This window comes from Canis lupus, chromosome 15 (assembly GCF_048164855.1).
Source record: "Canis lupus baileyi chromosome 15, mCanLup2.hap1, whole genome shotgun sequence".
NCBI lineage: Eukaryota > Metazoa > Chordata > Mammalia > Carnivora > Canidae > Canis > Canis lupus.
Genome location: NC_132852.1, coordinates 53,255,021 through 53,276,626, shown reverse-complemented (window position 1 = coordinate 53,276,626; position 21,606 = coordinate 53,255,021). Strand labels below are relative to the sequence as shown.

Below are 21,606 nucleotides of genomic sequence, written 5' to 3'. Positions count from 1 at the left end.
TGATACGTGATTCTAATGCAGTGAAAGAATTGGGGCCATTTCCTTGGATTTCACTGCAGATGGAACTTGGTCTATAAGAAAGCTTGTTATTATACTTCTTCTTTGTGCTAGTTTAATTATTAAGATGCCCACAGTGAGCAAACCATACTGGCTTTTTCTACTCAGGGCTTGTGTTGCCAAGCAATTGATTGCTCCCCATAGACTCATGATACAAACATTAGAGCAGGCCACTTAGGAAAGCTAGGAGTCTTTTATTTTTTAATTTAATTAATTAATTTATTTATTTATTTACTTATTTTTAAGAATTTTATTTATTTATTCATGAGAGACACACACAGAGAGAGAGGCAGAGACACAGGCAGAGGGAGAGGGAGAAGCGGGCTCCATGTAGGGAGCCTGACGTGGGACCCAATCCCGGGTCTCCAGGATCACACCCCGGGCTTCAGGCGGCACTAAACCGCTGCACCACCAGGGCTGCCCAAGCTAGGAGTCTTTATTCCCAGAAATCTTTAAAAAGAAAAGGTTCTAGAATTATTGTTACATACTATTTGGAACTGTACAAGAATTGAGAAATCAATGGAACAGAATAAGACTGTTCTATAAGAGTTTAAGATATAGTAAATGTGGCCTTGTAAACTGATAGCAAAAGGGGCACCTGGGAGGCTTTATTGATTAAGTGTCTGCCTTTGGCTCTGGTCATGATCCCAGAGTCCTGGGATGGAGCCCCATGTAGGTCTCCCTGCTTAGCAGGGAGTCTTTTCTCCCTCTCCCTCTACCCCTCCCCATCCCCACCCCAGCTTGTGCTTTCTTTCTCTCTCAAATAAATAATATTTTTTTAAAAATGATAACAAAAGAAAGCCTTGTTTATTAAATGGAATAGGGTTAACTTAGCTTGGAGAAAAAAATCAGTTTAGACTACAAGCAATAAAATAAATTATTGATGGATTAATGAATAAAATAAGTTTAAAATAAACTAAGAAAATCCAAAAGAAAATGAAATTAAATACATATTAAATGTCTAAAAAGATACAGATTTTCTTTTTTTTTTCTTTTTTTTTTTTTTAAGATACAGATTTTCTAGGCTAAGAGAGACAAGATTAAATCAGTCACAAAGGAAAAGTTGAACAGATTTCACATATAAAAATTTCACATAACCCCCCACAAAAAACCCAAAACACTTGCAGCAAAATTGACAAATAGTTCATAGTTTTGTTTTGTTTTTTTTAATCCAAAATCTGTTTATTGGGATAGCGTCCCACTCTTCTTGATTCAGGGAGCTTTTAGTGCTGCTTCCGCCTGAAAGAGCATCCTTCTGTAAGCCTTGCTTTTCCTCCCATGGGCTGGCAGAGGACTGTGGTGTGGGCGACACACAGAACTACGGTCTGTGCGTGGCTGAAGGTGGTGGTGATTTAGTAGCATCCCAGGCACTTCATTCACATCCATGAAGTAGGAGTTGGGGCTCTGCACCAGGTGCTTCTTCTTGTATTTCCTCCTCTTCTCTTCTGGGGACAGGTACAAGAGGTCCTTCACGAGGGGCATGTTCTTGTGGGAAGGTCATCACTACCAGAAAGGCATATAGTTCATAGCTTAAAGCTCATCCACATTAAAAAGAAAAACACTGGGATCCCAAAAGAAGGCAAAGAACATAAATAGTATAATAAAAAAGCAGTTAGCATATTAAAGTATGAAAAAATGTCCATGTCATAAGAGAAAAACATATATTGAATGGCTGTTGTGTATCTGGTATTTTGCCCGGTGCTTAAATACCTTTTCCCCATATAATTCATTAATTCATTTTTAAAAAGAGACTTTGCAGTTATAATTATAGTATCATACAGTGTGCATCCTGGAAGTTCTTTAAGGAAATGGATAGTCCAGAAATTTTAAAATTTTATCTATTTTTTATTTCCATGTTAATATATTCATATGGTTCAAAATTTAAGGAGTATGAAAGATATACAGTGAAAAATCTTCCTCTCGCCCCTGACCTTCCATTTCTGTCCTGCAGAACAACCACTGTTAGTTTATGTATCCTTCAGAACTATTCTATGCATACACCAGTAGGATAGCTCCTGAAAACACACACAAATATCAGCATGGTATGCTGGCTCTCCTACACCTTGCTTGTTATGCCTAATGATATGCATCTGTCAGAACCTTCTGTATCAGTACATTCAGATTTTTTACACCTGCCTTGTTGTTGTTTTTTTTTAATTTTTATTTATTTATGATAGTCATAGAGAGAGAAAGAGAGAGAGGCAGAGACACAGGCAGAGGGAGAAGCAGGCTCCATGCACCGGGAGCCCGACGTGGGATTCAATCCCGGGTCTCCAGGATGGCGCCCTGGGCCAAAGGCAGGTGCCAAACCTCTGCACCACCCAGGGATCCCTACACCTGCCTTGTAGTTCACGATGTGGAGGACCATAACTTACTTGACCAGCATCTGCTGATAGACATCTAGATTGTTTCCAGTATTTTGTGTTTGCAAACCATTTTTTTTTCACAGTGTACAGTTTACTTTACACAATGTAGCTTGCCTCATACAATGTAACTTTACACAAGTATGTATCAGTAGGTCCCATTCCCACAGGTAGAATTGCAGAGTGAAAGGGTATATGCATTTGTAATTTTGTTGACACTGCTTGATTGCCCTCCATAGAACTGTACCAATTTCCAGTCCCACCAAAATTTTATGAAAGTGTGAAAGGGACTATTTCCCTCACTTTCACCAATCCAGTGAGTTATCAGATTTACCTTTGCTAATCTTTAGTGAAAAATGTCTCTATGAATTTTAATTTTATGAATGAAACTAAGAATCTTTTCTATATCTAAGCATCATTGTATTTCTTTTCCTATAAATTTTCCAATCCTGGGGTGCCTGGGTAGCTCAGTGGCTGAGTGTCTGTCTGCCTTTGGCTCAGGTTGTGATCCCAGGGTCCTGCGATTGAGTCCCTCTTTTTTTTTTTTTCAAAGATTTTATTTATTTATTCATGAGAGACACAGAGAGAGAGAAAGAGGCAGAGACATAGGCAGAGGGAGAAGCAGGCTCCCCTCAGGGAGCCCAGTGTGGGACTGGATCCCTGAACTCCAGGATCACACCCTGATCATGAAAGCAGAGCTTAACTGCTGAGCCATCCAGGCGTCCCAATAAATAAAATCTTTAAAAAAAAATGTTTTCCAGGCTTATTTTTACCCGTTTGTCTTTTCATTAATTTGTAGTATTTTTAGAAAAATAAATTCTCCAAGTTGCAGGATTTTCTGTGGCTTTTTTTGTTCTTTTGTGTTTTGCCAGGGTTTTTTTTTTTTTTTTTTTTTTTTTTTTTGCCTTTGACATTAAAGTGGCTCGTTTTTAGAAATAAGACTCTGAGCCTTAGGGAGTGAAACTCCTTGTATAGGAGGCACTCACCTTATCAAGGGCAGGGTCAAAGCTGGGCTTAGGTCTCCTCCCTCGAAGTACAGTGAGTCTTGTTCTCAGAATACCCAATTTGTACAGGTAAGGGATTGAGCCAGTGAATTGTCACTTATTTATTTATTTTTAAATTTTATGTATTTACTTATGAGAGACACAGAGAGAGGCAGAGACGCAGGCAGAGGGAGAAGCAGGCTCCATGCAGGGAGCCTGACGTGGTACTCGATCCTGGGTCTCTAGGATCAGGCACTGGGCTGAAGACGGCGCTAAACCACTGAGCCACCCGGGCTGCCCTAATTCTCACTTATTTAAAAAGAGGGACTGGATTGGCTTTGCATCCATTGTCATAGACAAACTCATTATATCCTGGGAAGAGAGACCAGCTTTCTCTCCATCTCGTGGTCTGTATCACTGGCACCCCCAGTTATCTCCCGGTTAGGCCCGTTGTATTTATTTGCTCTTCTTTTCTCTTTTCCCTTCCCAGCAGTCATTGGCCAAACCTGCTATTTTCCGGCAAAATTCAGAGAGGAGGAACTTCAAACTGCTGGACACCAGGAAGCTGAGTCGGGATGGATATGGGTCGCCTTCCAAAATTAGCCCTCCCTCCACCCCCAGCAGCCCTGATGACACTTTCTTTAACCTTGGAGACCCGCAGAATGGCAGGAAGAAGAAAAAGATACCCAAGGTAAGACTTGCAACAAGCTTTGTGTACAGATACACACTTGCCCTTCACTACTGAGAAAGGCTTCAGAGGAGTCTGGGCAAAGAACAACTCTCTTCTACCTGCTTCATCACAGGCCAGGTAGACACTGCCGTGAAACTAGCAGACTGGGCTATCTGGGCTTTTGTCATAATAATTACTGTGGTCCTGTAGCCTTCCCCTTAGCCATTTCCTCTCCCAGCCTAAACTCTCAGGAGCCTATACTCATGATCCCAGATCATGTTTCCAAAGCCTGGTCTCAAAAGGCCACTTCCTCCTCCTTCACAGCCTGAAAAAGTAGAGCTGTATTCATCATGCTCTGAGTCACACTTTGGTCAACACCAGCTGCAGAGGCAGTACCATGTGGAGCCTGTGCTCTGAGGCGGCACTTGTCAAAACTACATCTTTCCTTGCTCTTTTCAACCCCAAAGGTAAAATGTACCCAGTGGCACATATGCACCCTAATGCGGCTGCTATTGATTCAATTCCCTTTTGCTCTCTTCCAGCCCTCCATGCTGGTCCCTCTTCATTGGCTGCTTTGGTACCAACTTCCTATGGGAACTTTTAGAGTAGAGATTCTTCATTTCTGAGTACATGGATGGATGGATGATGGATGGATGGATGGATGGGACTTAGGGATCATGAAATTATAGAAGGCTTTGGGGAGTTTGGAGGGATAGAGAGGAGAGGATTATCTGTAGATTTCATCAGATTTCTCAAAGTGGTGCATTGACCTGAAAGTCATGGGACATTTACAAGCTGGTTCCTCCCGGCAGTTTGGTTAATTGTAATTTCACTCCTACCACACCTATCCTCAACTTTCTCATTCAGGTGAAGTTGAGTCACTTCTGAAGAGTAAGGGCAGCTAGGGTCAGATGGTTGAGAAAAAGACCTATAACCTGCAGCCTGGTTGGAGGGGGGTTGCAGGTGGAACAGAAGAAAAGGCACCTTGCTTTTTTTTTGCTCATGAAGGCAGGCAGAAGGCCCAGGCGGGCCTTTATGCCTTCTAGGTTTGGCCTTGTCCTGCCCAGGGTCCAGGGCTTGGAGCAGGTTGCATATTGATTATTTGATGCTTCCTGAATGAGCTCTACTAACATGTGGATCCCAGTCTCTTTCAGCACAGATTCACTCAGGTGCCTCCCACCCACTGCCCTCCAGAGTCACTGTCCTGTGCCATCATGATAGCTGCTCCAGGGGCTCCCGAAGTGTGGCCTCCCTAGCCACTCCCTTAACTGCCCTTCTGCTTGTTCTGGCACCATTCATAGGTATCCATAATGTCAAAATCCTACAGTTGTGGAATAATTAAAAGTGGCTATTAACATCTATACTGCCAGCCTCATCATTATTTTAGCAAATTAAACGGAGAAAAATGGATTAGCTGTTGGGTTAAAAGACCTTTAACACAGCTCTAAATTTACATGAGTATGTGAGTATGTGATTCTTTTTTTTTTAAAGAGTTTATTTATTTATTAGGGGGGGAGGGGTAGAGGAAGAGGAAAAATCCTAAACATACTCCCTGCTGAGCACAGAGCCCAGCTCAGGGCTCCATCCCATGACCTTGAGATCATGACCTGACCCAAAATCAAGAGCTGACATCTAATTGACTGAGCCACCCAGGTGCCCCCTAGTACAGAACACTTTTAAAACAACAAAACGGGATCCCTAGGTGGCGCAGCGGTTTGGCGCCTGCCTTCGGCCTAGGGCGCGATCCTGGAGACCCGGGATCAAATCCCACATCGGGCTCCCAGTGCATGGAGCCTGCTTCTTCCTCTGCCTGTGTCTCTGCCTCTCTCTCTCTCTCTGTGACTATCATAAATAAATAAATAAATAAAAATTAAAAAAAAATAAAACAACAAAACTTGGGGCAGCCTGGGTGGCTCAGCGGTTTAGCGCCACCTTCAGCGCAGGGCCTGATCCTAGAGACCCGGGATCGAGTCCCATGTTGGGCTCCCTGCATGGAGCCTGCTTCTCCCTCTGCTTGTATCTCTGCCTCTCTCTATCTCTGTGTCTCTCATGAATAAATAAATAAAATCTTTTTAAAAAATACAGTTATGGGCAGCCCCAGTGGTGCAGTGGTTTAGTGCTGCCTGCAGCCCAGGGCATGATCCTGGAGACCCAGGATCGAGTCCCACGTCGGGCTCCCTGCATGGAGCCTGCTTCTCCCTCTGTCTGTGTCTCTGCCTCTCTCTCTCTCTCTGGGTCTCTCATGAATAAATAAATAAAATCTTTAAAAAAATACAGTTATGTGAGAGCATGTTTAAAGTTTTTCTCTCTGGGGAAAATTTTTTCAATAAAAAGGAACAGAGGTTTATTGATTGAAGTATATATGGCTTCCATTTATTCTACTACCTGATTTAAAGTGAGAAAAACTCTCTGTCACGTCGTTCATTCTACTCACAAGGCACTCATGAATTGTTTGATAGCTGTGAATGCATCTTGGTCCTTGCTATTAGCTTGTGAACTCCCCAGGAACGGATGCCATGTCTTATATCTTTTTATCCCTCACAGCTCCTAGCAAAACCCTTTGTACATAGGAGATGCTTAGTAGTCATCCAACAAATTCACAATCAACAAATACTTGCTGAGTACCTACTAGGTGCCAGGCACTGTTCCACCCCATAGAGGCACTGTTACAGCAGCAAACAAAAGTGACAAAAATTCCCACCTGCATGGAGCTTACATCCTAATGTTCACTGTATTTTAACAAGTTGGAAGGATGTTAACTGTATTGTAGCTGTCTTCTGGCTAATTTTGGATAGCAAGTGGAGGTAATCCCGGCCTTCTCGCTGCCCAGTGCTGCTCAGATGGTCTTTGGCATGGTTCCTACAAAAGGGGCCCTGCCTGGGAGGCTTTTTATTTTTGCTGTCTCTTACTTTTTTTGTTTTGTTTTGTTTTTTCCTGAGGGGGCAAAGCCTGCTCCCAAACCACAGTAACATCCTGGCATCGAAGGGGGCGCAGCCATCACATAATTAGCCAATGAGATTGTCTCCCTGTGTTTCCGCTGGCTGCATCAGTATATTTAGACATCAGCTGTTCATACATCCATGAGGATGGCAGCCTCCTCTAGTGTTCTCGAAGGTCATGTTCTTGTCTGGTATAAAAGAGGAGTTGAAAGATGCCAGTGGACCAGTAGGAAGTAGTCCCTCCCTCCTTCTTTCCCCAGCCTTCCATAATCCCAGAAGAGAATGAGCAGCAAAGGAATCCCAGCTGCACATGGGGAGGAAGTTGCTAACACTGGCTTTTCTTTTCCCCCGTGTCTGGCAGCTGGTGTTGCGAATCAATGCCATTTATGAGGCCCGGAGAGGAAAGAAACGTGTGAAGAGGCTGTCCCAGTCTCAGGAGAGCAACTCAGGAAAAGGTAGGACTCCCCCGCCATCACCACCACCTGCCACGTCCCTTCTCTCCCAACAATGTGAAAACAGACTCTTCCTAAAAGAGGCTTCCTGTTGTTTCGGGTTGCTCACCACAGAGGAAAACAAACTGGTGCTTTGTAAATACCTCCTGTCCTTGGGACAGCAAAGAGCCAAAGAGCCAAAGAGCCGAAGAGCCAGGAAGGAGCTCAGCCTGGTGGTGGGTCTTCTGTCCTATTTCTTTTTTTTTTTTTTTTTTTTTCTTTTTTTTTTTTTATGATAGTCACAGAGAGAGAGAGACAGAGACACAGGCAGAGGGAGAAGCAGGCTCCATGCACTGGGAGCCTGATGTGGGACTCAATCCTGGGTCTCCAGGATCGCGCCCTAGGCCAAAGGCAGGCGCCAAACCGCTGCGCCACCTAGGGATCCCTCTTCTGTCCTATTTCATTGTCCATTGGTCAAGCAAGCCCAGCACTGCAAACTCTCACCCTGGGAGCCGCCGTCTTTGCTCAGCATGCATTAAAGGAGCCAGTTTCTGCTATATTATTGGATATAGGTACCATCTGAACCAGAGCCACATTAATTTGGAAATATATTTAGTTGAACACAGACCTAGTTTGTCCATTAACATTTCTATGGACAAAAAGAAAATAGCCCCTCTGAAGTAGAAATCTTGGATTTGTGTCACTTCACACAGAAAGTTTCCTGTATTAGAAAAACTCACATGTGTAACTTTCTTCTCGTTGACTTTTTGTTTGTTTGTTGCTTGTTTTTCTTTCTAGTGACGGATGAGAACAGTGAGTCTGACAGTGACACGGAGGAGAAGCTGAAAGGTGAGGTGACTGGTTGCCATGCAGGGGGCTGGGGAGCTACCAAGATGGTCCTTCCTGCTTAATGTGAGGGATGGCACAAAGCGTACTTGCACAACCTTATTAGGGAAAGATGTGAACATCTGAGGGCATAGGGGACCTGCAGGGTTCATTGGGGCGTGGTCAGTGCTGAGTACAGGCCTGTTTGGTGGCTGAGCATGTGGCTCCAGAGATCCAGGGTGGCTACAACTACAGTGGCCCCCCTTCTTGGTGCTTTCCACAGCTGTAGGGCACAGCACTGTTGGCCTGGGATTCCAGAGCCTCTTGTCCAATTCCCATGAAAATTGCTAGAAGGTCAGGAGGAAATCACTTAAGATCTCAGGGCCTGGGGCAGCCCGGGTGGCTCAGCGGTTTAGCACCGCCTTCAGCCCAGGGTGTGATCCTGGAGACCCAGGATCGAATCCCACGTCGGGCTCCCTGCATGGAGCCTGCCTCTCCCTCTGCCTGTGTCTGTGCCTCTCTCTCTCTCTCTCTCTCTCTCTCTCTCTCTGTGTCTCTCATGAATAAATAAATAAAATCTTTAAAAAAAAAAAAGATCTCAGGGCCTCTAGTTCCTCATCTGTCAAATGAAGTCACTGCAATAATTGGTCTCTGTAGATCTAAGTTTGGTGACTTTGGTCCAGGCTTTAGTGAGTTTTCCATGATTTCTCAGACCCCAGGGGGAAGCCAAAGAAAGCCATAGTCCAGGGCTACTGAGTGAGGTAATGGGGCCTATCCGGCCAATGGCCCAGCCTCACTCCTCTCTCATGCCCAGCTGCTCCCTGACCCACCTCTAGAATAAAGTTGAGCCTGTTTCCATCACACAGAACAGTGGCAGGAGGGAAGGTGGGTGGGAGCTCCTGAGTTAGTCTTGGCTCTGCCCATTCTGTCAGGCAAAAGATTACAGAGTTCCTCGCTCCCAAAGTTCTGTGGTCTGGATTTTATCACATCCTACAAACTGAAAGTTGAGGGAAATGTGTGAGGGGAGGAGTCAGTGTCCCCACCCCCCCTGACAGAGAGACTCAAGGATCACTCAAACCACTGCCCCAAGTCCACACAGCAAACCCCTGGCAGAGCAGAGCCCTGCAGTCCACCCTCCTGCACCCTGTTTAGCCTGGCAGCCTGTCCAGTGTTGCTCCCCAGAGTCTGGCAGGGACCCCAAACAAAGAGTTTCATACTAATGTGTTAAATGTGGGAACACTTTTTTAGGTTTGGAAGGAGTACTCTGAGCTGAGAACTACATAAGCTATCATCTCTCTGTGTGGTTCCATGTTGGAAAGCGAGTTGAGCCCAGGCACTCACTCTCCCTCTCTCCCCAGCTCACAGCCAGCGCCTGGTCAATGTGAAGTCCCGCCTGAAGCATGCTCCCAGATACCCATCCCTTGACCGGGAGCTTATGGAGTACCAGCAGAGGCAGCTGTTCGAGTACTTTGTGGTTGTGTCACTGCACAAGAAGCAGGCTGGGGCTGCCTATGTGCCAGAACTCACGCAGCAGTTCCCGCTCAAGGTACGGGGTAGGCTTGGCTTCTGTGGCCTCTGTGGCCTGCAGAGGGACTGTGGCGTTCTTGCCAACATCTTGTTGGGACTCATGGTTCCCTGGAGATGTGGAAGTCTGAGGAGTGCTCCATGTCTAGAAATTTGGGAAATGAGTCCTAATTAGGGTATATCAAATGAAAAAAGCTGCCCCTGGAGAATTTGGGAGGTCCCAGCAGGTGAGAGATTCAAAGATTCAAAAGTACCGACAAAAACACTTTCTCACCTCCTATGGTGACTATGCTGACCGTGCCAGCCTCGTCATCCTCCCCATCTCCTTATCCACCCACATCTCTTCCCAGGCTACCTAGAAGCCTTTTTTCCCATCAACCCCACACCTCTCCCCAGGGAGTATTGTGTTTGTGTCCATGCTAAATATCTGTATATGCACTGCATACCTCTGGCTTTATGCACTGGAATCCTATTCTATTCTAACATGGCTCATGGCTATGCAGATTTGGCTTTTTTTTTTTTTTTTTAATTTAAGAGAGGAAGAGAGAGAGAACATGAGTAATGGGACGGGGGAGTGAGAGAGAAAGAGACAGAGAAGCCGACTCTCTGATGAGCAGAGTCCACCATGGGGCTCGATCCCAGGACCCTGGGATCATGACCCTAGCCAAAGGCAGGTGCTTAATGGACTGAGCCACCCAGATGCCCCTGTGGATTTGGCTATACCATACATTAAATTAGACACCTAAAATGAAATGGCCTCAGTAAAGCCTCAAATGTCAACACCAACAATGTATAAATTATTTTTAGACTTTTTTTTTAAAGATTTATTTATTTATTTATTTATGATAGAGAGAGAGAGAGAGAGAGAGGCAGAGACACAGGCAGAGGGAGAAGCAGGCTCCATGCCGGGAGCCTGATGCGGGACTCCATCCCGGGACTCCAGGATCGCACCCTGGGCCAAAGGCAGGCGTGAAACCACTGAGCTACCCAGGGATCCCCTATTTTTAGACTTTGACAGCAGTATTAAAGAGGTTCTAATTCAATGCAACCAGAATTTACTGAGACCCTAGTACATTCAAGCTGTTTTTTGCTTGACACCATGTTATTACAAAGATGAGCAGAATGTGTTTCCTGTTCTCAAGAAACTCACACCCTGACAGAAGGGCAAAAGATAAGCATACAAAGACTCCTGAGGTAGAACGTGAGGTTGCACACACATTTTAATGAAGGTGCTCAGAGGCAGGAAGAGGGTAGGGAGTATGAATCCACCTCTCCTCAGAGCCTCTCTTCTGCCACTACCCACGGGTAATCCCACCATGCACCAAGGCCAAGGTTCCCTTGTATCCGGCCAGCTTCTTTCTGTCCTGCCCACTGTGGTCCAGTACAGCAATCAAGCCCTGTCTTCATGGGCAGCCCTGGTGGCTCAGCAGTGTAGCGCCACCTTCGGCCCAGGTTGTGGTCCTGGAGACCTGGGATCGAGTCCCACAAGTCCCACATCGGGCTCTCTGCATGAAACCTGCTTCTCCCTCTGCCTGTGTCCCTGCCTCTCTCTCTGTCTTTCATGAATAAATAAGTAAAATCTTAAAAAAAAAAAAAGGGAATCCCTGGGTGGCTCAGCGGTTTAGCGCCTGCCTTTGGCCAAGGGTGTGATCCTGGAGTCCCCAGATCGAGTCCCGCATCAGGCTCCTGCATGGAGCCTGCTTCTCCCTCTGCCTGTATCTCTGCGCCTCTCTCTCTCTCTCTCTCTCTCTCTCTCTCTCTCCCTCATGAATAAATAAATAAAATATTTTTAAAAAGAATAAAATAATAAAAAAGATATTTTAAAAAACAGGGCAGCCCCGGTGGCGCAGCGCTTTGGCGTCGCCTGCAGCCCAGGGTATGATCCTGGAGACCCTGGATCAAGTCCCACGTCAGGCTCCCTGCATGGAGGCTGCTTCTCCCTCTCCCTCTGTTTTCTCACTCTTGCTCTCTTTCAAATAAATAAATCTTAAAAGAAATACGCTTCTTTTGAGTGGAAACTTGTATAATCATTGTTGGAAAGGGGACTGACCTGGGAATGAATCAAGAAAAAGTCATCTATACTCTTACTTCACAGAGATCATTGCTATTAGCATTTTATCTTTTCTCATAGTATAATTTTCTGACAAAGCTGGTGTTGTACATTGTATAATTTTTGCATCATGTTTTTTAAACATATCATTATTTAGAAACATATTTAATACAAGGTCTAGAACATTATTTTTTAAATCATATAAAGCTCTGTTATGTGGGTATGCCCTAATCTGTTTAATTGGTCTCTTTCTGCTGGAAATGTATCTTGTTGTCTGTGTTTCTTTAGATATATATTTTGAATGTTATGTGATCATTTTATACACGCATGTTTGCAGATCAGTCTATATCTTCTTGCCTTTGCTCTTTTTCTCTATCAGAAGGATCTTCTTCTTTCTCCTCCTTTCTCTTTCTCATGAGTTTTATTCCCCACTTCTATAGTCACCTTGACCAAGACTTACCTTCCATATTTGCACACTAAAGATCATGTCTGCCATGTTCCATTAAAATGCTCAATATCGGGATCCCTGGGTGGCGCAGCGGTTTAGCGCCTGCCTTTGGCCCGGGGCGTGATCCTGGAGACCCAGGATCGAATCCCACGTCGGGCTCCCGGTGCATGGAGCCTGCTTCTCCCTCTGCCTATGTCTCTGCTTCTCTCTCTCTCTGTGTGACTATCATAAATAAATAAAAATTTAAAAAAAAATTTAAAAAAAAATGCTCAATATCATGTAATTATCTTTATGACAATTCATGGACATCAGGAAATTTTCCAGCCATTTATGATTGCTTGTATTTGTTTTGGGTTTTCTTTAAGATTTAAGATTTATTTATTCATGAGAGAGACAGACAGACAGAGAGAGAGAGGCAGAGACACAGGCAGAGAGAGAAGCAGGCTCCATGCAGGGAGCCTGATGTGGGACTCAATCCCGGTACTCTGGTACTTTGGTACTCTGGGATCACACCCTGAGCCGAAGGCAGATGCTCAACTGCTGAGCCACCCAGGCGTCTCTGATGGCTTGTATTTGCGAGAGATATCTCCATGTCTCACTTCCTGTAAATGAGCATATGTGCACATATGTGTTGATAACTCCTATGTTGATGACAGCATGTGTAGGCACATGTGTGAACACACATATTTGCGTGTGTCATGTATGTGATCTGAGGGTGGGTACACCCAAACGGATGGGCTATATCGAAAAGTGCTGGAACTTGCCTACCTACAAGGCCCGCTCTTCAGTTTTCTAATATAGTTTATGGCCTTTCACTCTGTGGTGATTAATGACCCCTTCCAACAACTACATCCAACTGATATTTGCTTCTCTGTGAGACTGTCCAAGGGTAATGAAAATTATTGCTTTGGCAACAGTCCAAGCTAGTGAATTACCAACTCAAAAACTGCTCCAGGATCAGTTTGTATCTTCTGGGCCATGGATGAAAGAGAGAATCATTATATAGAAAAGAGACAGTGACTACTGATTTCAAAGAAGGAAAACCAAAGGACAATTAATAATTGGCTTTAAGTCTATAAATGGTAGCTGTTTAATCATTGATAGTTGTTTCAACCATTAATATTAATAACAGTTTTAATTATATTTGCTCTAACCTAAGGGGAAGCATACTAGAAGTAGGTTTTTAAGTTGAAAAAAAATAATCAGCCTGGTGCTCTCTTCCTTTGGACACTCTCTTTAGAGACCTCCCCTCTCTGATTTGGTGTCCTGAGATAGCTTGCAGATCCTCTGGGATGCATTCAACAGAGCTGCTGGTCTGCAGACTTCAGAAGCTGTCTGCAAAGCTGGTTTGAGGTGGAGGTCAATAGCAAGCTCTGAGGGACAAAATAAGAAATTGATGGAAAATATTACAGAAAGAATTTAGGTTAGACATTATAGTTTTCTAACTTCAGAAATTTCATTCTCGCTGAGTGAAGTAAGTCAATTGGAGAAGGACAAACAGTGTATGTTCTCACTCATTTGGGGAATATAAATAATAGTGAAAGGGAATATAAGGGAAGGGAGAAGAAATGTGTGGGAAGTATCAGAAAGGGAGACAGAACATAAAGACTCCTAACTCTGGGAAATGAACTAGGGGTGGTGAAAGGGGAGGAGGGCGGGGGGTGGGGGTGAGTGGGTGACGTGCACTGAAGGGGGGCACTTGACGGGATGAGCACTGGGTGTTATTCTGTATGTTGGTAAATTGAACACCAATAAAAAATAAATTTATTTAAAAAAAAAGAAAAGAAAAGCAACAGTGTTAAATACAAGTGATATTAATCTAAATGCTACTAAATATTAATTGTTCTGTTTATAAGGCTAAATACAAATATTAAAGTTGATAATACTATAAAAAAAAGAAATTTCATTCTCCACTTAAAATACTTGGTACATCAAATTACTGAAGGTAACTTGAGCATAATTTTTCTTTAACTCTTTATAAACAATGGGGATCCATTGTTTCCCCATTGACTCAGCGGGAAGTGCCTGCCTTTGGCCCAGGGTGTGATCCTGGAGTCCTGGGATGAGTCCCACATCAGTCTCCCTGCATAGAGCCTGCCTCTCCCTCTGCCTGTCTCTCTCTCTGTGTCTCTCATGAGTAAATAAGTAAAATCATTTTTAAAAACCTCTTTATAAACAAAAGCTGAATATAAATTTATCAATAAGAACAGAAGTGAGGGCAGCCCGGGTGGCTCAGTGGTTTAGCGCCGCCTTCAGCCCAGGGCATGATCCCGGAGACCCGAGATTGAGTCCCAGGTCGGGCTCCCCGCATGGAGCCTACTTCTCCCTCTGCCTGTGTCTCTGCCTCTCTCTCCTCTCTGTGTTTCTCATGAGTAAATAAATAAAATCTTTAAAAATAATAATAAATAAATACAATCTCTAATCAAACTTTGTAAATTTGTTGTTTTTTAACAAGAGGATATTCATCCAGTCTGTGATGTCAAATCAAAGAGAGAGAGAGAGACACTAAAGATGAAGATTCCTAGCTAAAGGAGCTCCTAGGTGGGTCAGTCAGCTGAGCATTCGTCTCTTGATTTCAGCTCAGGTCATGATCTCAGGGTCATAGGATGGAGCCCTGCATCAGGCTCCATGTTCAGCAGAGTCTACTTGTCTCTCTCCTTCTGCTCCTCCCCACACTCTCTCTCTTAAAAAAAAAATAAATGAAAGTTAAAAAATTAAAATTCCTACTAGATTCCACACTAGTTGTGTGACCATGGATAAATCATTTAACATGTCAGGGCTTACTTCCTTATCTCTAAAATAGGAATGTGAGACTGGATGATGTCTAGTTTCCTTTTGGTTCTGACATTCAAGGGCATTGAAATTATTTTTCTTAAAATATTTTGTTTATTTATTCATGAGAGAGGCAGAGACATAGACAGAGGGAGAAGCAGGCTCCCTGCAGGGAGCCCGATGTGGGACTCAATCCCAGGACCCTGGGATCACATCCTGAGCTAAAGGCAGACACTTAACCACTAAGCCACCCAGGTGTCCCAAGGATATTGAAATTAATTAAAGTTTACTGTATGATGTAATTTAACTGGTTGTATTCGCTAAGAAGTGTTATAAAATGTCTGCCTGGATCAAGGAAGGGCATCTTCCATAGGCCCAGAGATTAGAAGACCAGATTCGCAGCTCCACCTTGCAGATCTATGAGTTTCGTATTTGAAGAGGATAACTTTGACACTTTTTCCTTATTGATTAAAATAGTTATAGTCTGGGATGCCTGGTGGCTCAGTGGTTGAGCATTGGCCTTTGGCTCAGGGCATGATCCTGGAGTCCTGGGATTGAGTCCCACATCATGGAGCCTGCTTCTCTCTCTGCCCATGTCTCTGCTTCTCTCTCTCTGTTTCTCATGAATAAATAAATAAAATCTTTTAAAAATAAATAAAATAAAATAAAATAAAATAAAATATAGTCCAAAAATATATATACAAAAAAAATTAAGTAGTTATATTCCAGAATGTTAGACATGAAAACTATTTCTCTAAAACACACTAATTTTTTTTTTCTCCTGACTTTCCCCGTAAGGCTAGAGTTGATAATGCCCTAGGAAAAAAAGACCCCAGCAGACTGACCTGCAAACGCTTCCTAAGGTTAAGGTGGTGGTCTCAACTATGGGAGTGTGGAAGATGTGGTCTTGCGAAGCGTCTGCCTCTCTCTCCCATACTGGGGTTCAATTCCCAATCTTCTCTCACCTTTCTCCCTACAGTTGGAAAGGTCTTTCAAGTTCATGAGAGAGGCTGAGGACCAACTGAAGGCTATCCCTCAATTCTGTTTTCCTGATGCCAAGGATTGGACACCTGTCCAGCAATTTACCAGGTATGTGCTGGCATCTCCCTTCTCTACCCCCAAAGGCTAATGTAGGCAGGAACCAGGGAGGGGTGCCAGAGAGGATAGAGGCCATAGTTCAGTCTTTCTGCTGCTGAGCGATCCTTTTTTTTTAAGAATTCATTTATTCATGAAAGAACAGAGAATGAGAGAGAGGGGGGCAGAGGCACAGGCAAAGGGAGAAGCAGGCCTCATACAGGAAGCCCAATGCAGGACTTGATCCTGGGACCCTAGCATCATGCCCTGAGCCAAAGGCAGATGCTTAACCACTGAGCCACCCAGGCGTCCCTGCTGAGCGATCCTGATGGGCCCCTGGCTAGAGATTTTCCCCACCTGTGTTTTAAAACTTCCCTGAAGATAAGAACCACCTTGCTAAATAGGCAAATTCCCAGGCCTCCCATTAAATCTGGGCCTATTTGGTCCATAAGCCCCTGTGAGGGGCAGAAGTAATTCTTGAGTCTAGGAGAAGCTAGAGGAGCATTGCCTATCACCCTTCCTTGTCCCATGCTCTGGAAACATTTCTTTAAGAGCAGCCCATTCAGTTGTTAACTCAGATTGTGATAGGTTTACATTTCTGCTTTAACCATGTTGTTACATACCAGTATTTTTGTTATCAGATATTTCAGCAATTGATCAAACTCAGAGGGCTGCATATCCTGTGTTTCAGGGATGCTGTGTTCTTTGAAGTTGGCCTAGCAGTCTCTCCAGGGCAGTTTGAGCCCAGGCCAGGAGGTTGAGGTCGGAGGAACTCTAAAGAGACAGTTCTCAGGGAGGGTCACCCCAGGGGCAGTTCCAAGAGAGACACAGAACAGCCCCACTCTTCAGCTGCTCCTTCACTGAGTCACATCCCTTAAGTGGCAGATGCCATCTCATCTCCTAGCTCATGGAGGACAGTAGTCCCAGCAGATGCTTTGTAAGTGACTGCCATGCTTTGGGTGATGGGACAGCTCAGATGACAGAATGCTATGAGAGCTTGTCCTCTCAGGATGCAGTTGACACTTTAGGTCTCCCTCTCCCTGACACAGAGTCCCTGTACAGAGATGGATGGGCAGGACAGGGAGCAGCCCTTTTGATGGCCCCCTCCAGAATGTCTCCTGAATGCTGTCATGTGTCTTTTGTTTTGTTTTGCTGTTTAATGCACTTTTGTTTCCCCAACTGCAGTGAAACCTTCTCATTTGTCTTAACTGGAGAAGATGGGAGCAGAAGATTTGGTTACTGCCGAAGACTACTGGTTAGTATACTCTGCTGTCTGTCTGCCAGAACTCTGGGCAGCCCCGGGCAGAGCTGGATTCCTGGGGCTTCACCATGTGCCACAAGAGAAGAGGTGGGAAGTGTGACTGGTTAATCAGGGGAGTTAAAACCATGGAAGATTAAAAAAATAATAATAATAAAATAAAATAAATAAAACCATGGAAGATTTGGGGGTTCACCTAAGTCTTACTGGTAGAAGGGAACAACTTTGTCTCCTTTAGAAAGAAAATACTTCCTCCAGTATTTTCCCTGCCAAATAAAAGACCTTTCTGTCCTTCCTTTTATTTTTTTTTAAGATTTTATTTATTTATTCATGAGAGACACACAGAGGGAGAAGCAGGCTCCATGCAGAGAGCCCAATGTGGGACTTGATCCCAGGATCCTAGGATCACGCCCTGAGCCAAAGGCAGACACTCAATCACTAAGCCACTCAGGTGTCCCCAGAGCTTGTCCTTTTTTTTTTTTTTTTTTCAGATTTTATTTATTTACTCATGAGAGACAGAGAGAGAGAGAGAGAGAGAGGCAGAGACACAGGCAGAGGGAAAAGCAGACTCTATGCCTGGAGCCCAACGTGGGACTTGATCCTGGGTCTCCAGGATCACACTCTGGGCCAAAGGCGGCACTAAACCACTAAGCCACCCGGGCTGCCCGAGCTTGTCTTTTTGAGACCCATTCTTTTGAAAATCTTTAGTGGGAGCAAATCATTTTCCACTGAGTGATTTTGAGTCTTCAAAATAAGCTGATATAATTAAGAGTCAAGATAATACACAGCACATGGTAGATATTCAATAAATATTTGTTGAATTAAAAATATATATATATTTGTTGAATTAATTAGTGAATAAAAAGTGTGGATAACAATTTAAAAAGTTGGGCAGCCCCGGTGGCGCAGCGGTTTAGCGCTGCCTGCAGCCCAGGGTGTGATCCTGGAAACCCTGGATCGAGTCCCACGTCCCTGCATGGAGCCTGCTTCTCCCTCTGCCTGTGTCTCTGCCTCTCTCTCTCTGTGTCTCTATAAATAAATAAAATCTTAAAAAAAAAAAATTTAAAAAGTTAGTGGAAAAAATAAATAAAAAATAAAAAGTTAAGTGGGATATAATAAGTTTTGTTGATAAAATTACTTTGACATATGGAGATTGATTTTCATTTAGGTTTGAAAATTAACTTAAAAGGCAGTTTCCAAAAAGGATGTTCTGAAATGATTTCTGATTTGGAATTATCATTATAATAAAATTTGTTTTCAAGGTAGCTCCTTAAGAGGAACCACAGTGATTTGGGTAAACAAGTTAAGCTTCCTTACTTTATGGCCCCACAGGCCATATTGAGCACCTACTGTGTGCACAACACTCTTGATTTGGTCCTTCAGGAGAATATAAATACATATACTACGTGACCAGAGTGGTTCCCACCTATAGAATGGGGTATTGGTAACTACTTACCTAAATGGGTTTTCAAAAGCTACAGTGTGGGGAAACATCTGGTACATGATAGGCACTTAAAACTGTTTGGGTTCTCTTCTCCTTTGAAGCGGTAACACATAATTTCCTTGTGTTTCACTCTAAAAAGCCTGGTGGCAAAGGGAAGCGTCTCCCTGAAGTTTACTGCATTGTGAGCCGCCTGGGATGCTTCAGCCTCTTTTCAAAGGTAAGGACTTGGGTCTCAGAGAAGGGAGGAAGGGAAGGCAAGGCAGAGCCCAGGAGGATACAGGAAACACCTTGACTCCTGGTACTTTTATAATCGTATCCTAACATTTTCCTTCCCACTTCCTCTCCACATCTCCTCCTCTGTCCTTTTATCATTAGTACCCTCAGTGAAAGCTGAGGAAGGTCAGGGACCAGAAGCAGCTGGTGGGGGGAGAGTCAAAATAATTTCAGAGGACAGAAGGGGCAGAGGATCTTTCCAGAATATTCCTCGTGTTTTCCTTTCTTCTAAGCATCAACTTTTCTCATATTCGCTTTTGCATGACAAAAAGGCCACTATGATGGATGGTTGTATAAATGTCTATGTACATATGTGTTGTTAGTGTGAGATATTTATTATTGTGGTCATACTCTTAATGTATCAAAATCTTTATATAATTTGGCCCTCTTTTTGGGAAGATGAGCCAATGTATCAAGCCCTAGGAATTGCCATACTGAATTGTCTAATCCACCCCACTATTCTGGGTGGATAGAAAAGAGCTAATTACTAATGTGTATGATGATAATCTCAAAAATTTTAGATATAATCTAACATTAATTTCCTACTTTAACCAGACATGAATATCTAATCCATAAATTGATTTTTTTTTATTCATTCATAAGAGACCCACAGAGAGAGATAGGCAGAGACACAGGCAGAGGGAGAAGCAGACTTCCCCGCTGAGCAGGGATCCTGATGTGGGACCCAATCCCAGGACCCTGGGATCATGACCCATGGGCACTTAACTGACTGAGCATGCAGGCATCCTATTTTAGCCAATTTTAAGTATACAGTTGATTAACATGTTCATTCACATTGTATGTCATCTGTCACCATCATCCAGCTCTAGAATCTTTTTTTTTTTTTTAAGATTTTATTTATTTATTCATGAGAAAACAGAGAGAGAGGCAGAGACAAGGCAGAGGGAGAAGCAGGCTCCATGCAGGGAGCCCAATGTGGAACTTGATCCTGGGACTCCCAGATCACACCCTGAGCTGAAGGTGGACACTTAACCGCTGAGCCACCCAGGCCTCCCTCCAGAATCTTTTGATACCCCTGAACTAAAACTCTGCAACACTAAACACTAAGTCACCATTCCCCTCTCCCCTAGACCTCTGGCAATCACCATTCTACTGTCTGTCTCAATGAATCTGATTACTGCATTTACTCATGTAAATGGAATCTAATTTTTATCCTTTTGTGAACGGCTTGTATCACTTAGCATATGTCCTCAAGGTTCGTCCATATTGGAGCATGTGTCAGAATTTCTTTCCTTTTTTTTTTTTAAAAAAAAAAAGATTTATTTATTTATTTATTTATTTATTTATTTATTTATTTATTATAGACAGAGAGAGAGAGAGAGAGAGAGAGGCAGAGACACAGGAGGAGGGAGAAGCAGGCTCCATGTCAGGAGCCTGACGCGGGACTCAATCCCGGGACTCCAGGATCGCGCCCTGGGCCAAAGGCAGGTGCCAAACCGCTGAGCCACCCAGGGATTCCCCCCCCCTTTTTTTTTAAAGATTTATTTATTTATTTATTTATTTATTTATTTATTTATTTATGATAGACATAGAGAGGCAGACACAGGAGGAGGGAGAAGCATCTTTTTTAAGGCTGGATAGCATGGTATTGTTTGTATATGTCATATTTTCTTTATCTGTTTTTCTAGATGGATGTTTGTGTTGTTTCCACGTTTTAGTTATTGTGAATTATGCTACTATGAACATGGCCATTCAGATATCTGAGTCCCTGCTTTCAAATCTTTGGGCTATGTACCCATAAGTGTGGAATTACTGGATCATATGGTAATTCTATATTTAATTTTTTTTTGAGGAACTACCATATATATAATCTTTTTAATTTTAATAATATATTTCATTTCACCCATAAATCCAAAATATTATTTCAACATATAATTCAATATAGTCCTTGATATTTTATATTCTTAATTTTGTATTCTGAAATCTGAGTATTTTGTAACACATCTCAAATCAAACTAGCCATATTCCTTTTTTTAATTTATTTATTTATTTATTTATTTATTTATTTATTTATTTATTTATTCATTCATTCATTCATGAGAGACAGAAAGAGAGGCAGAGACACAGGCAGAGGGAGAAACAGGCTCCCTGCAGGGAGGCCAGTATGTGCCTTGATCTCAGATCCCAGGATCACACACCCTCTGCTGAAGTCAGATGCTCAACCACTGAGCCACCCAGGCATCCCGAGACTAGCCATATTTCAAAGGTTCAGTATGTACACGTGGTATTATAAATAGTATTTCTACGGGTGCTTGGGTGGCTCAGTCAGTTAAGCCTCTGCTCAGGTCATGATCACAGAGCCCCCAATTGAGCCCTGCATCCATTGGGCTCTCTGTTCAGTGGGGAGCCTGCTTCTCCCTCTCCTCCCTGCTTGCTCTCTGTCACTATCTCTGTTTCTCTCTTTCTAAATCAATAAATAAAATCTTGGGACGCCTGGGTGGCTCATTGGTTGAGTGTCTGCCTTTGGCTCAGGG

At 43.4% G+C, this 21,606-nt stretch overlaps 1 protein-coding gene and 1 pseudogene across 8 annotated transcripts in view; one reads left to right on the top strand and one right to left on the bottom strand.

The window, feature by feature from the left end:
- The window catches only part of DENND2A (DENN domain containing 2A), a 103,004-nt gene that overhangs the window by 50,792 nt on the left and 30,606 nt on the right, over positions 1-21,606 (top strand). For 4 of the 8 annotated variants that reach the window (XM_072777437.1, XM_072777435.1, XM_072777433.1 and 1 more), the window contains 8 exons: positions 3,894-4,094; positions 7,374-7,467; positions 8,242-8,292; positions 9,627-9,814; positions 16,042-16,151; positions 17,322-17,391; positions 18,978-19,055; positions 20,437-20,556. In XM_072777437.1, coding sequence (XP_072633538.1) covers positions 3,894-4,094; positions 7,374-7,467; positions 8,242-8,292; positions 9,627-9,814; positions 16,042-16,151; positions 17,322-17,391; positions 18,978-19,055; positions 20,437-20,556 — 912 coding nt within the window. The remainder of the gene's footprint in view (positions 1-3,893; positions 4,095-7,373; positions 7,468-8,241; positions 8,293-9,626; positions 9,815-16,041; positions 16,152-17,321; positions 17,392-18,977; positions 19,056-20,436; positions 20,557-21,606) is intronic. The other 4 variants (XM_072777440.1, XM_072777438.1, XM_072777434.1 and 1 more) reach the window with 3 other exon arrangements.
- Positions 1,233-1,539, bottom strand: LOC140605230 (small ribosomal subunit protein eS27-like; annotated as a pseudogene).